This window comes from Gymnoscopelus braueri (assembly GCF_963280865.1).
Source record: "Gymnoscopelus braueri genome assembly, chromosome: 20".
NCBI classification, from domain to species: Eukaryota; Metazoa; Chordata; class Actinopteri; order Myctophiformes; family Myctophidae; genus Gymnoscopelus; species Gymnoscopelus braueri.
In genome coordinates, this window is record NC_137622.1 from 45,965,592 (window position 1) to 45,981,471 (window position 15,880).

The 15,880-nt window shown below is 38.6% G+C and overlaps 2 protein-coding genes across 2 annotated transcripts in view; both read left to right on the forward strand.

The window, feature by feature from the left end:
• LOC308075752 (uncharacterized protein) overlaps window positions 1-15,880 on the forward strand; it is a 183,717-nt gene that overhangs the window by 122,513 nt on the left and 45,324 nt on the right. The gene's annotated exons all lie outside the window — the stretch shown is intronic.
• Window positions 9,543-13,230, forward strand: LOC308076389 (uncharacterized protein; the record flags this gene model as incomplete). The annotated part of the gene is made up of 10 exons (XM_080416624.1): window positions 9,543-9,636; window positions 9,837-9,971; window positions 10,053-10,192; window positions 10,299-10,435; window positions 10,524-10,617; window positions 10,763-11,107; window positions 11,202-11,385; window positions 11,676-11,755; window positions 12,700-12,780; window positions 12,892-13,230. 10 exons carry the CDS (start codon window positions 9,543-9,545, stop codon window positions 13,228-13,230), a joined length of 1,629 nt encoding a protein of 542 aa, XP_080272750.1.

A 15,880-nucleotide genomic window follows, 5' to 3' on the forward strand; every position in this document is an offset into this window, starting at 1 on the left:
ACTTGGGGTGCTCTCTCGCTCTCTCTCTCTTTCTCTATCTCTCTTTCTCTCTCTCTCTCTCTCTCTGTGTGTGTGTGTGTGTGTGTGTGTGTGTGTGTGTGTGTGTGTGTGTGTGTGTGTGTGTGTGTGTGTGTGTGTGTGTGTGTGTGTGTGTGTGTGTGTGTGTGTCAGAGCATCTTACCACAAAGGAAATAGACCCTTCATCCTACAAGCAGCAGAGGGTATATGAAACCACACAGCTCTGCATTCAGTCATTCAGTCACTTTCATTCTGTCAGTTTGTCAAGATGACATTTGCACCAACCTATATAATATCATGTGAGTACTTACTTTACTTGACTTTAACCATTAAACTGTATTTAATCAAGGCATAAACTTGTCTTTTCACTAAATACTCTGCTTTGCACTAATTTTCATGTACATTTATAGTTACGAGGCAGAAATCCCTATTTGTGCATGGGTGCATGTGTTGGTGTTGCATATCTGCCGAATTGCTGCCACAAATTGTCCATTTATCCAGTTTTCTTTTAAGCGTGTTAAATGAAGCAACATTTAGAAAGTGTGGACTTCCTTACAACGTTGCTTCATGAAATTCTTTCTTGCAAGTCGGCAATGTTCAGCTACTGTATTTGTTTTTGAATTTTATAATTATTATTTTCTTTTACATTTATTCAAAAAAGTATAATTGTTCTGTCTGAAAATCTTTGGATTTTTTTTTAATCGTTCTATAGGTTTGTTTTTAGCCTGGTGGCAGGTTAGTTGGTTATTTAGTAGCTCAGTCGGGTAGTTCAGTAGAGCTCTCGCCATTCGTCCACCAGGTCAATTGGTCATGGGTTCGATCCCGGGCACCAACTCTGCGTATGAGTGACACGGTCCGCCAGTGGGGGCATTGAGAAACAGGGATAGATTCCTGCAGTAATTTTTTTTTTACCACTACTCCCGTTCTCTGGTTGATACTGAGCCTCTCTGACCTTCTACAGCTCCCTGACAGGGCCGCTGCTGGACATTTGGGTGTAAATATCTTTATAATTTGTTTTCAAAGACATTAGGACAAATATTCCTCAACTCCCGACAGAGATTTAAGAGGCCCAATAAAAAAATAATAGCCATCACTCCGGAGTCCTTCTGGTACTTTTGAATTCATTAAGGCACTGACAGCATACACGGACGGGTTTTGGCGTCAAGCCTTCCTCAGCGTGTATCTGCATATAGATTTAAGAGGCCGTGTGTGAAGGCAGCGCACGGTCCTTTTCAATTCCACCGGGAGCGGACGATATTTTATAACTCTATGGATGTGGATGATATTTTATAACTCTATGGATGTGGATGATATTTTATAACTCTATGGATGTGGATGATATTTTATAACTCTATGGATGTGGATGATATATTATAACTCTATGGGTGTAGATGATATTTTATAACTCTATGGATGTGGATGATATTTTATAACTATGGGTGTAGATTATATATTATAACATATGGATGTAGATTATATATTATAACATATGGGTGTAGATTATATATTATAACATATGGGTGTAGATTATATATTATAACATATGGGTGTAGATTATATATTATAACATATGGGTGTAGATTATATATTATAACATATGGGTGTAGATTATATATTATAACTCTATGGGTGCTGACCGGTAACGTGGCATTCTGGCTATGTCAATTCATGGCTACTTGAAAGGGTAGCAGTGTTTGTGTTGGTGCTCCTAAATTATTTATTTTAGGTTAATGTTAGGATGAACATTGCATTTTGTATTCTATTTTTTTATCTGATGCAAATTATGTTTTTTTTACTGTGTTATTTATGGTCAGGGGACCACAGTGGAAATAAGTCGATAACTTTTCTGTGTATATTATCCTCCATTGTATTTTTTAACTTTTGATCTGTATGTCGGCTGAAAGCAATTAAATAAATCAAATACAAAAATCTATTCCACTAATAAATAGTTAACTCGCTAACCGGCAAGGCTGCTCCGTCACAACTATAAGTGCTGTAGAATAAATTAACCTAAAGATTTAATATAGCTGACCATGCCACCTTCTTTCAAGAGGTAAAGTCCACTCCTCACTAGTTAAGCAACACAGGTTTGTGTGATCAGGGAGGGAAAGTATGAATGAATGGTTTTATTTGATCTCAAGCCATGCACAGAGTTAGTCACAACAAACTGCACAAAAACAACAGCTGGAACGAAAAGGTGTAGGTTAAAGCATGTGTAGCTTATAATGCCGTAGACTACAACCCCTTCGCTTTTACCTTATATTATACATCAAACAAAAGACAATAATATTTTTGGGATTATATTAAAGTTTTATATTTATCTACTATTAAGTACCAAGATTTAACTAATAATAAAAAAAAACTGTACAGAGGCTTATAAACAGTAATAAAAAACAATGCATAAAAAAGTTCTCATAAGGCACAAAATAACGAACTAAAATAATACAAGTGTTAAAAGCCAGGCTCTGTTACACGCCAGGTCAGACTAAGTGCTGTGTTTGTTTGGCTACAGTAGCTACCAGCAAGGCAGAACATTCTGTTGGATTAGAAATACTCACTTTCATGGGATCAAACGTATGTGAATGATTTGTTGTCTGTGGATGGACTGTATGCAGCTCTAGATCACCTGTGGGCAGCAGGACAGTCAGTTTAATACTGAACTATGATTCATGTAATTAGCTAAATGAAAGATGGTTGAAATTAACCACAAATTCAAATGAAAAGAAGTGAACTTAAATTAAATGAACTATTGGTATGAGCCAAATGGAGGGCTGAATTGATTAACTAATTTGGATAACCCTGGATTAGTTAAGATAAGATCAGGTCTACTGTATATGATGACTGAGCATATCTGGTTTCAATGTATTTATGAATGTAGGTTGTAACGTGGCTAGGGTGTCTTAGTTTACTTTAGAGGTTCATATAAAATACATATTTTATGTATTTGACTTGGACTGTTAAAGTTTGTCATTAGAGTAGGACTGAAGTGCAGACAACCGAGACAGAGCAAATTCAAACAATTAATTTATGACAGGGATAAGGCTTGTGGCGACCAAATTAACGTATATAGTCCATGAGCCAGAGCCCCAAAATTGAGCAATGATTATCGAAAGAGTGGGCAAAACCATACCTATATTAAATTGTTTATAGGGTCAATATAAGTAAATAAATATAAGATAACCTTTCCACAGGAGCAGCTTTTTCATATTTATCACACATTTTGTTATTTTCCCCATACGTACATGACAGGTGAAACAGTTTCAACATTTAAAAAATAGTTATCATAATGAAACTTCCCCAGTTGATTACTTACATGAAGACAATGATTTATCGTATTACAAGTTTTCTGAAATTGTATATTTAAATATGCAAATTAGGCATTTAGTCCATGAGCCAGAGCCCCAAAATTGAGCCAGATATTGAATATTTCCTCGTTAAAAACCTTTGATGCCAACATCTTAACAAAATGAAATAAGAATGTTGACTCTGGTTTTGTCCAATGTTCCAATGTTGATTCTGGAAAGTTATGCAAATTCGGGCATACTTTTCTAATGCATAATTTGCATATTTAAATATACAATTTCAGAAAACTTGTTATACGATAAATCATTGTCTTCATGTAAGTAATTTTGTAATTTTTTCACCTGTCATGTACGTATGGGGAAAATAACAAAATGTGTGATAACTATGATAAAGCTGCTCCTTTGGAAAGGTTATCATATATTTATTTACTTTATTGACCCTGTAAACAATTTAATATAGGTATGGTTTTGCCCACTCTTTCAATAATGAAATCTTGTCTGGCTCATGGACTGACAGCTCCCTTTAACTCACCATCAGTACACAGTACACACCCTCAGTCTCTGTCTGCCGGTAAGGTGGCTCTGGTTGGCCACGTCTCGCTAGCACCCCAGACAGATGTTTTCTTTAGTGGACAATAATTTACTAAATTATTTGTGTTAAAAAAACTGGTAAAACTTTAATCCACTTTCACCAAATACGGGTCCAGGTTTAGAACCAGGCACCTAAACCTTCTGGGAAACTCGCAAATCCGGCAACCTCGGAACAGTGGGCACCTGGTATTTCTGGGCACCAAAACCGACTGGGCCCGAGAATACTTTGTACTTTAAGTCTTAAACATTAAAGCTTATGTTATTATGCATCCTTAAAATAGAGTGGCTACTACAACATGACACCAAATAATGTGATCATCATACATAACATACTGTAGGCTCAATGAACTCCCATTGTTGAAGCAAATAAACAAACAAGCCCACAATGGACATTTGAATTCAAAGACATTAAAAGAACAACCTTACTGCAATTTACAGGACTCTTGGAAATCATGTCATTCCTACTATGCAGATTAAAATTGTGTAAATATTGTGACTCACCAATTTGCTTTTCTTAGCTCATTGACCAAATAGTCATAACTTCTGACCATTTTACAAAGCAGATTTATTCTTTCCCTATTCTTCCCTAACCTTAAATCTGCCAGTTTAACAATTTCTGTTGAGATTCTCTGCCTGGATAGTAGTCTTTTTCTCTTTTTTAAAACAATTCATGTTTTTGTCTTTTTCTGCTTTTATTGATAGTATATAATAATAATAATAATGAATTGCATTTATATGGCGCTTTTCTAAGTACTCAAACTTACTCAAAGCGCTTTACAATGGTTCATTCATTCATACAGGGTACAGTATATGTACAGTATACAGCAGGGGTAGGCAACCTTAGGCACGGGTGCCAACATTGGCACAGGGGAGGGTGATCACTGGCACACTGGCATAAGTGTGAGAGAGAAGAAAAACATATAAACATATAGGGGACGGTACCATATATATATATATATATATATATATATATATATATATAGAGAGAGAGAGAGAGAGAGAGAGAGAGAGAGAGAGAGAGAGAGAGAGAGAGAGAGAGAAAATATTACAAAAGAAGAAAAAAAGGTTGTTATGAATATGGACAATCTAAATCAGTAGGAAGTATTTAATTTGATGTGGTGTCATAATTAAATGTAATGTTGATACGGCACACTGACTATCAAGAAATAAAAAATGGCACTTCATGTCAAAAATGTTGCGTAACCCTGGTATACAGTATACAGACATTAAATAGGGAGAGAGAGTGACATACAGCAAAAGTCTTCGGGATTGGGACTCAAATCCGCGACACGCTGTCAGGCTGCAATGGAGCCTAGCTGCCCGGACCGCTAGGACAGCGGTTCAGGCCCATATGGTTAGGAGTCATGAAAGGTGCTCAGTGTTCTGAGAAATGCAGATTGCCCAGAAACAGGGGCGGAAATCCCGGGGGCATTTGTCTCCCCCTAGCTTCAGATTGGACCCCCCCATGTCCATTTTAGAATAAATTAATAACAATATTCAAATATTAATAATACTTATTTAATAGAACCTAAACCAACTTATGCATCGTAAGTAATTAATAACGAAGAATTAACGTAACACAGTGTAAAATTTGCTAGATTAGAAGAAGAAAAAAAAAGCTCAAACTTTTGCGATTTCGGCGACCCCCCCCCCCCCCCCCCCCCCCCCGCCTCAAGCCAGATTTCCACCCCTGCGAATACCAGGTGCCCACTGTTCTAGTTACCCTTCCACCACATAAAGCTCTTAACTTTTTTTCTCTCATCCCTTGTTATTTTCTCTCTGTCCACCTCCTCTCTCTCTCTCTCTCTCTCTCTCTCTCTCTCTCTCTCTCTCTCTCTCTCTCTCTCTCTACAGTGGTGTATCTCCTCATCTGTTGTGGACCTGCTCAACCAGAAGGTGAGACAACTTCAACGCATTGCATTATGGGCACATGCTGTCTGTCTGTCTGTCTGTCTGTCTGTCTGTCTGTCTGTCTGTCTGTCTGTCTGTCTGTCTGTCTGTCTGTCTGTCTGTCTGTCTCTCTCTCTCTGTCTTTCTGTCTCTCTCTCTCTCTCTCTCTCTCTCTCTCTCTCTCTCTCTCTCTCTCTTTCACTGATCTAACTCTGGTCTGACGTCTCTCACAACAGAACCCTTGCCTAACAACGCAGATTTGTGCTGATGTTTAGAGACTGACTTGTGAGCCTATGCAATATTGTCCATTTGAATAGTCTGTATTACCATTGTACATAATTAATAGAAGCAATGTTTTACAACCATATTACTTTTTACACCCTGAAACAGAACAGAACTTGTGTTGTCTCTTCACATCATGCATGGTTACTACTTGTTCTTCTGTAGTTGCTATAGCAACCCAACCCTTGTGGATACTGTGGTGTTAAGTGGTGATCATACGCATTCCATTATATTGTTATCTTCATATAGATGAAGTGTGACACTACTGTACATTGTGGACATGATATTTAAATAGCAAACATACATATCGTCACCTTCTTAAACTAATGGCCTAAGTCATGTTTTGAGGAAAATTATATTTTCGCCTATCTCTTAATTGAAAAGTATCATGCTGATCCCTCCCCTTTCAATATAATGGCCTATCTCTCTACACAGCAAAAATTCAAGAGTTGAAATTTCAGGGTTAAACATTGCAGAGTTGATTTCAACTCCCAAAGTGTCATTTTAACACCTTCATATTTAATTTGGGTTCAATGTTGGAGTTATTTGAAAGAGTTGATCACTTCAGTGTTACCCAACTCAGCCCGGAGTTAATTCCACTCCCAGAAGTGTAATCTTAACACTTTCTGATGTAATGGTTAAGTGTTTGGAGTTGTTTTAAATAGTTGATTAAAATCAGTGTTACCCAACTCCGCCTAGAGTTGATTTTCACTCCCAAAGTGTAATTTTAACACTTTCTGATTTAAATGGCGTTCACATCAGTGTTAACCCAACTCTGCAGAGTTAAGCTCCTCCCGCCCGCACCTGCAATTCATTTTGAATTGATGAGCACAACTGACGGTGGATGGTGGATGTTCTTCAATGTGTGTTCTTCTAACCACATCGGGACCGTACCTATGTTCCCCAGGTTCTATGTTCCCCAGGTTCTATGTTCCCCGCAAAAAAGGTTCTATGTTCCCCACTTACCAAAAAAGGTTCTATGTTCCCTGGGTTCTATGTTCCCCGTTTACCCCAAAAAAGGTTCTATGTTCCCCATTAACAAAAAAAAGGTTCTATGTTCCCCGCTCACCCAAAAATGCAGGAAAAATACATTTTTAATTTCCAATTATTAATAACATCTCTGAACACACATAACTGAACATAATGGGGAGAAATTACTATCAGAAACTTGCCCGCCCCTTTCCCCTGGCGGCCATCTTGGTGATATAGAGGACGGCTGTGGACACTTCAGAAAACCACCTACCAGTGACATCATCGTCAGGTTTTTTTTTTTAACAAGATTTTGTTTAAACATATATATATTTTTTTTTATTAACGTGAGAACAATGCCTTTCATTATAGCATGCTAACTTTCCATGAATAGAAAGCCTGCAGTTTCTATTAGCATGGATTCCCTATTGATGTCACTGGTAGGTGGTTTTCTGAACTGTCCACAGCCCTCCTCTGAAACAGACTGATTAGACAAAAATTGTACCATAATAAGCATTGGTGAGGACCAATTATATGAAGATATGTTGAAAATGGGTGAAAATGGGTTGTCCTTGCATAATTGTCTCCACCAGGCCGAAAGGCATGGCGAGAGAGTATGTTTTACCCCCTGTCCGTCCGTCCGTCCGTCCGTCCGTTCGTCCGTGTGTGTGTCCTGTCCGTGTGTTACCAGCTAATCTCCGGCACCATTGGCCCGCTCGCTGCGAAACTGTGCACACACACTCCCTCGATACCAATTCAGAACCTCTGCCCCAAACTTTTCACATGAGCCTGTTATAGCGCCACCAGGAGGCCGATTTGTGCAAAACCCATTTTTTGACATTACTCCTACAGATTTTATCCAAACGTCATGCAAATCGTTACACAGTATCTCTATAGTCATGTGATCAACCCGGATCTGTCCGATTTCCCATATTCCATCCTGATTGGCTAAGGTTGGCTTCCAAAGTTTGCAGGATTGGTCCGTTTTGAACAAAATGCCTCGAATCATGAACGCAGCTTGCAATTTCCGTGAAATTTCACACGCACATTCCCACTACGCCGAGGAAGAAATGCCACCCATTTCACATTGGCCTGTTATAGCGCCACCAGCAGGTCTAATTTAGCAAAACACATTTTTGGAACAAAATGCCACAAATCATAAATGCAGTGTCCGATTGCCGTGATTCAAGGCCTAGGAAGAAATGGCACCCTTTTCACATTGGCCTATTATACCGCCACCAGGAGGCCACAATAACGTACCTGACCTGGCGTAGACCTGTGCTCCGAGGAGAACTTTTTCTTGTTGTATTTATTTTTGTGTGTAAAAAACTTTGTAACCTTTTTTATATGCTTTATCAATTAAGCACTTTGAAACTGAAGATGATGGCCAATGTTGATGATAGTAAAAATGATAATAATATCGTATCAATATCGTGAGCCCAATATCGTGTATCGTATCATATGTACCGTTAAATTAATGTATCGTGACACCCCTAAATAGATTTTGAGTCATGTCAAAGAAGTTTTCAAAACATGATATTTTGACACTTTAAAAACTGAAAAATTACAAATAACTAATGGGTATAAATACATGTATTTAAACCTTTTTAAATGTCTCACCATTTCCTGCATTTTTGGGTGAGTGGGGAACATAGAACCTTTTTTTGGTTGAGTGGGGAACATAGAACCTTTTTTAGAACCTTTTTTGGTCGAGTGGGGAACATAGAACCTTTTTTTGGATGAGTGGGGAACATAGAACCCTTTTTTGGTTGAGCGGGGAACATAGAACCCGGGGAACATAGAACCTTTTTTGGGGGGGAGGGGAACATAGAACCTGGGGAACATAGAACCTGGGGAACATAGGTACGGTCCCAATTAGGGGAGATGTAGGCCTATTATGCTTTACAAAATGTTTGTCAAGACTAGTAATGGTGAACAGGTTACATAAACCATGCAGTCTGTGGTCTTGCATGGCCATTTGCACTGAAAATAGACTAAGCCAAATGCTCACAAGTTTATTCTGTAAAGGCTACAAACAGTGAACATTATTCTTATTCACCGCCATAGCATTCTAATTCATTGTGCTCTGTGTGTAGCCTACTTGCCATTAATTAATCAGCAACCACCACCTGTTGCAAAAGCTCTGATGGAGGCATGATTTAAAGAGGATGGCTGCATTACTTCTATGTGTAGAAGAATCACAGAACATTAAAATTAGATTATGACCGATCCTGTTAGTGTGGTGTCAATGAAGGTACAGTAGGATGTTGTTGCTACTTTAAGATAAGGGAGCTTGTCTAGCATTGTTTTCTAACAAAATAACCGTGGGAAAAAGTCTCCAACTTTATGACAATTTTGTAATTCCCAAGGATGAAAACAAAGCTTTGTTTTGTTTGTAGCCTACTATAACTACTGCATATAGTAACTAAGCTTCATTTGTAGTTATTTGTGTTAATTTATTTTGTTATCTTTTTGCAGTTCTGAGTAAAAATGCTGGTCCAGGTGAAGTACAAACAACTGCAGAAGTATGTGAAGTTGGATGAAGTTGATGGACGGTTTGACTTTATGCAGTTCCATGAAAAAGGTAACATTAAGCATATATCATGGCACATCAAATTTGAACTCCTAGTGGGGATGGGTTTGGTAAGGGAACATGTTCTAGGTTTATTTAATTATTATACAGTGGTGAATGAATGCATTTAATGTGAAGTAATTTGCTGTGAGACAAACAGTGCTGCGTTGAAAAGCACATTCAGTTTATTCTCACTGTACTATCTTTTCCAGTCATAGAGAGATTTTGCCTGCCACCTGATGCAGAAGTTGCATACAAGGATGCAACAGGGACAGATGTTGATGCTGAGATATTCAGTGACCTCGTTGGACAGGGCAATGTGGTGCTGACAGTTTTCTCAAATGATGGTGAGGTCTAAAGACAGGCATTTAAGCAAGCACTCTACACACCCTACAATTATTTAGCCTACTTTTTTTGTTTTCCTTTAGAATTCTCTGATTGCTCCACCTCCGCTTCTGAGTTGTCTGACTCAAGCTTCAGCTCAAATGCATCAACTATAATACTAGATGTGGTCCCTAGCAAGAGACCAAGAATTGAGGAAACAACTGGTGCAGTGTCTGCTAAACAGGTATCAGTTGTATTCTCATGTGTTGCTTCAAATGTTTTGACCCTCAGTCTCTGGAAAGGTGATTTATCACCATGTGTTGCTTTCTCATGTGTTTTGTTTTTATTAGTTGATTGAAGCTGTGTTGCGAGGCAAGTCTGGTGGTGAAGGCGTACTACAGCAGTACCAAACAACAGGAACCCTAACAGATGGCACAAGACGAGAAATGGTTAACATCCTGGTATCTCACATGGTGGATAATCATGGGTATGTGTTTCATGTTATTTTATTTGTGTCAAGTAACTGCATGTTCATTGCATACATTTAGATTAACTAATCTAATATATCCTCTCAGGTACCTCCCCACTAAAGCAACCAGAGAAGAGTATGCTCTTGGGATAGTGATGCTGTTCCCTTCCCTCAAGGATCCATATTCCAAGAAAGGCTATGTAATAGTCATTATTATTGTTTGCATGACACTATCATGTCCTTCTTGCATGATGTGACATAAAGCTGTGTGCATGACATTGACAGTTGAATTATGAGATTTCCTATGAGCTAAGTATGACAACATATGTATTTGTTTATTTTCAGGAACACTTCTATGATGCTCCCAGCAACACAGGATACATCGCTTGGCGTCTGAAAACAGTCAAAAGGAAGTCCAAACGAAGTCAAGGATCTGCACTGCCACCAAGCAGCTCTACTGGTCATTCTCCTGGAGGCCCAACTTCTCAGAGGGTTGTTATTATGGAAGAGCAGCTTGATGGGGATGCTTGCAAAGAGGCCATGTCTTTGCTCAACCATACTACTGACAACTCCCAGATCTTCCAGAAGATGAGACAGACCTTTCAGCACCGCCAGAAGCTTGTTAATGACCCCGGCAAAGAGGTTGATGTCCTTGCCGCCTTCCCAAGATTCATGGATACAAAAGGACTGGTAAGTTGGAATGAGATGTTTAGAATGGCTTGACATTTGAAAGTACATTATTTCCTGTTGTAGTAATGTTCAGTAATATTGTCTTCCTTTAAAGGTGGAGCAAGACTTCACTCTCCTATTTAATGATGACACCTCCTCCCAGCTGCTTCAGAAATGGGATCTGATCTTCAAGGCAAATATCATAAAAGAGGCCTCGCAGCTCACTTCAACACCACTGTTGCGTCGCTTGGTGCAGTCAGCAGAAAGTCCCCCAGGAAGTGATCCTGATGATGCAACAAGTGAGTTGTATTTGTTTTAACTTATTTACAATAATTGCAGGTACAGTTGCATCATTAATTTTCATCACTATATGATTAATTTGGCCACGTGTGGACCTGTCGGATCCGCTCCAAAATGTCATGGGCTCTTATGTGGCCCATGCGATACCCCTCCATCATGAAAATAGGTTTGGTATTTTTCACGTAATCTTGCGATGTGACGGATGAACGGACGGAACCAAAAGCATTACCTCTCGCCCCCAACTATAAATGACTCCCTGTTTTCTCTGTTGTTGTGACTCTGTCCTCAGCCTACGACCCAGAAATGGCCTCCCTGTTGTTGCTGTTGCATCTCCTTCCACCACCACCTGGGGGACCGAAGTCTCCAAAAGTCAGTGCCTGTGATGCAGTTGAGAGACTTGTAGTCTTTCATAAGGTAATAATATTAAGGAGTTAAAAAAATAATTATTCAGGGATGTGATGTTCCTTAAAGGGCAAGACCACTTTGGTAGAGGTTTGGGTTGTGTAGTTACCTTGCCATGATGTAACTCCAAAGGTGGACTAGAAATCAAAAATAATTGCTCCATTGTTTAGAAATTGATAATTCAAAATACGCTCCTCATTGACTTACATTGTACAATGAAACAGCACTCAAAGGCACTCTTTTAGCACATAAACAAACACAAACAAAGCTGATTCTGACAATATAGAACATCACCAAACCCAGTACTGTTTGTTTTTTAAATAAAAATGACAACTTCCTGTTGATTTTACTATTTGAAGATCCGGATCCGGATCCGTGGATCCAGTCCGGGTTTTCTTCTTAATAAAAATAGCTAAATCAACAGGAAGTTAACATTTTTATTTAAAAAAAAACAGTACTGGGTTTGGTGATGTTCTATATTGTCTGAATCAACTTTGTTTGTGTTCGTTTTTGACTTTGAATTATCAATTTCTAAACAATGGAACAATTCTTTTTGATTTCTTGTCCACCTTTAGAGTTACATCATGGCAAGGTAACTACACAACCTAAACCTCTACCAAAGTGGTCTTGCCCTTTAATGTAACAGTAATTCCTACTCATTGTGTTTTATTCTTGTTTTATAACAGCCCTGTTATGCTCTATCGTCAGTGAGGTATTGGGCAACTCAATTTTCACAAGAAGTTCAGTGTTCCTGTAATGGTATAGATGTAGACCTGACCATCACTGTAGCACTCCATCCAGTCCAGAGATGAAATTCAGTCTTGGTATCCCATCTTGCACTAGCCAGTGAGGCAATGTTTGAATGATCACTTCTATTATGTAGTTTTCTCTGTGGCTGTGTAACTGAATAGAACATGATCTCACTCATGATCTCACTCAGAAAGAAACACCCTTTACTACGCTCCACCAAGGGATCTAGCTCTCTGGGCACAGTTGGTAGCATGTCCATTTGCAGAGTGTGATGTACTGTAGAGAGCGTGGCAAGATCTTCACAGCTGCACATTATTCTTGTCTAATGTTCAGTTTTCTTATCTCAACCCTAGTCATGCTGCAGTTTGGAAGAGCATCTACGCAACCAGAAGAATCCGCAGCCGTACCTCCTTGCTGTTGGGCGTCAGAAGAGCAAGATCGACAGCTTCTACATCGTCATGGATCAGCATCTCATCCCATGCCAGGCAAACCGCTCGCTCGGGGCATTTGATGAACTTTTCAAAGCACATTTTGTGTTTAATGTGTCTTACGATGCTGCACTTGTAAGCTTCTACACATTCCTGCAGACAACAGTGTATAACATTGATGTGGGGAAAATGAAGGAGACACCCAGAGTTAGGGAACTGAGATCCAGGCTGCTGAACCAGACCATATTGGCATTATTTGAGTAATAGCAATGCTGAGCTGTTTCATGTGTCAGAAAGGCTATCCCAGCAGTCAAGAGTTGATTTCACATATAAGAGTTGAACATAGTTACCATCCTGGACCCAAGTTCACATTGCTTTGTTCTCAGCCAGGCTGTAGGCGTCACTTCCTAACATATTCAGGTTTTCGGAAACACCTTAACAGCGTTCATAATGTTGAGGGTTCCAGTGAGCCAGTTGCAAGTTCCTCTAAGGGTTCCAGTGAGCCAGTCGCATCTTCATCTCAGGCATATGCTTTGGGGGATGAGTTTAATTCCCCACATCAATGTAGCTCTTCCAGTGCTTCTTTTGAGAGCAATGATTCAGGACCTACTAAGGATCCAACCAAAGAAATGTGTGCATCCATTGTGGCCAAATTACAGGGTAGTTGTATTTCCAACAGTTTGGTAACCTCAATTGTAGGAGATTTGGAGGAACTAACAAGTGAGCTTCGCTCACAAGCAAAGCAGACTATTATTTCTGCTTTACCTGACCCCAACATATCTGTGATAAATGAATCTTTAGACAGCTTAGAAAACCCATTCACAGATCTGAAAACAGACTGGAAACGAAATAAATACTTCACCCAAAAATGGGCAGTTGTAGAGCCAGTAGAGATTACATTGGGAGTGAGATTTGACAGCAGGCATAATCAAAAATCTGGCACTTATGATCAAGTACCTGTTAAGGATACTTTTATATATGTGCCGATTTTAGAAACATTGACATTTATGTGCAGAAATCCAGACATTTGTGAATTACTTAAGAAAGAGTGTAGATCTGAGCCAGACATTTATGCGGACTTTTGTGATGGAAGTTATTTTAAAACTCACCCTTTATTTACAGCTAAAAAACACGCACTACAAATTCAACTATACTATGATGATTTTGAAACGGCAAATCCCCTTGGGTCCAAACGTGGAGTTCACAAATTAGGCTGTCTGTATTTCATTTTAAGAAATTTGCCCCCAAAATATAATTCGGTTTTAATGAACATTCATTTGGTATCACTTTTTCACACTCAAGATCTCCACTATGGCTTTGATGCTATATTGGAACCATTGCTAAATGATGTGAAAAAACTGGAAAGTGAGGGGCTCAGTCTACCATTTTCTGATGAGCAGATATATGGTACAATCTCACAGATCACAGGAGATAATCTAGGGATGCACACAATTCTTGGTTTTAATGAGTCATTCAGTAGCCATTATTACTGTCGTTTTTGTTTAATGCAGAAGAGTGATGCTCAAACGGTCTACAGTGAGGATAATCCTAAAGTGATCCTTCGTGGAAAAGATATGTTTGAAATGCATTACCAGTCTCTCCAGGAAAATCCAAAATTGAAGTCAGTATATGGTTTGAAAAAAAAATCTACCCTTAATTCATTGAAGTACTTTCATGTTTCTAATAACTATTCATTTGATATAATGCATGATCTTCTTGAGGGCGTGACTCAGTACGAAATTAAGTTGCTTTTTGGATATCTCACAAAGCACTGTATTTCAGAACAGGACTTACTTTCACGGATTTATGCATTTGATTATGGATTTTTAGAACGAAAGAACCGTCCCACAAAGATTATTTTGGAGAGTGCTGGCAATGGCATTGGTTTGAATTCTATTCAGACATTGTGTCTTGTGAAAAACATCCCACTGTTGTTTGGTGACATTATTCCTGCAGGGAACCAAAACTGGAATTTGTTACTGTTGTTACTTCAAATAATGAACATAGTGTTTTCACCTTCTCTCACTCTAGGCATGACAACATATTTAAAGCATTTGATTTTGGAGCACCACACACTATTTAAGCACTTGTATCCACACAGAAATTTAATACCGAAGCATCACTTTATGATCCATTATCCATCTGCTATTAGGAAAATTGGCCCATTACTACATATGTGGTGTATGAGGTTTGAAGCTAAACACAAGATGTTTAAAGATTATTTAAAAAATTTCAAAAACATAACAAAATCACTGGCTAAAAAGCATCAGATGGCCATTGCTCATCACTGGGAAACCTCCATTCTCAAACACAATGAGTATGGGCCAACCAAACCTTTTTCCCTCAGTTGTGAGAATGTGGTTAACAATTCTAATCTTGAAATGATCTTGTCAAAAGAGGTTTTCTCAACCACATGGGTTAAAGTAGATGGTGTTGAGTATAAAGCTGGACTTGTTGTTTGCAGTGCAATAGAAGAAGACATGCCAGTCTTTTGTCAAATAAGTGACATACTTTTAGTTGAGGACCACATTTTGTTTTTTTCAAGCAAGCTATTTACAGAGGAGTTTGATGAGCATCATCATGCATTCAGAGTATCACAAAGTGAGGCAAGGTGTATAATTAAACTGTCTGAACTTAAATTTTATACACCATTTGATATTCAGAGCTCATACAGTGTTTCAGATGAAAGTTTGTATGTTATACCTTCATTCATAATGTTGGAATGAATGACGGATTGGACTGTGACGGACTGGACTGGGATATTATTGCCAAAATAAATGTTTTAAACTGTTATAAAGTCTTATTTGTCTAATCCCTTTAGTGTTACTTTAACTCTGGTATAAAGAGTAAAACATTTAACTCAGAGCATACTCAGCATAGTGTTATTTATTGAACTCTGGTGAAGAGTAAACAT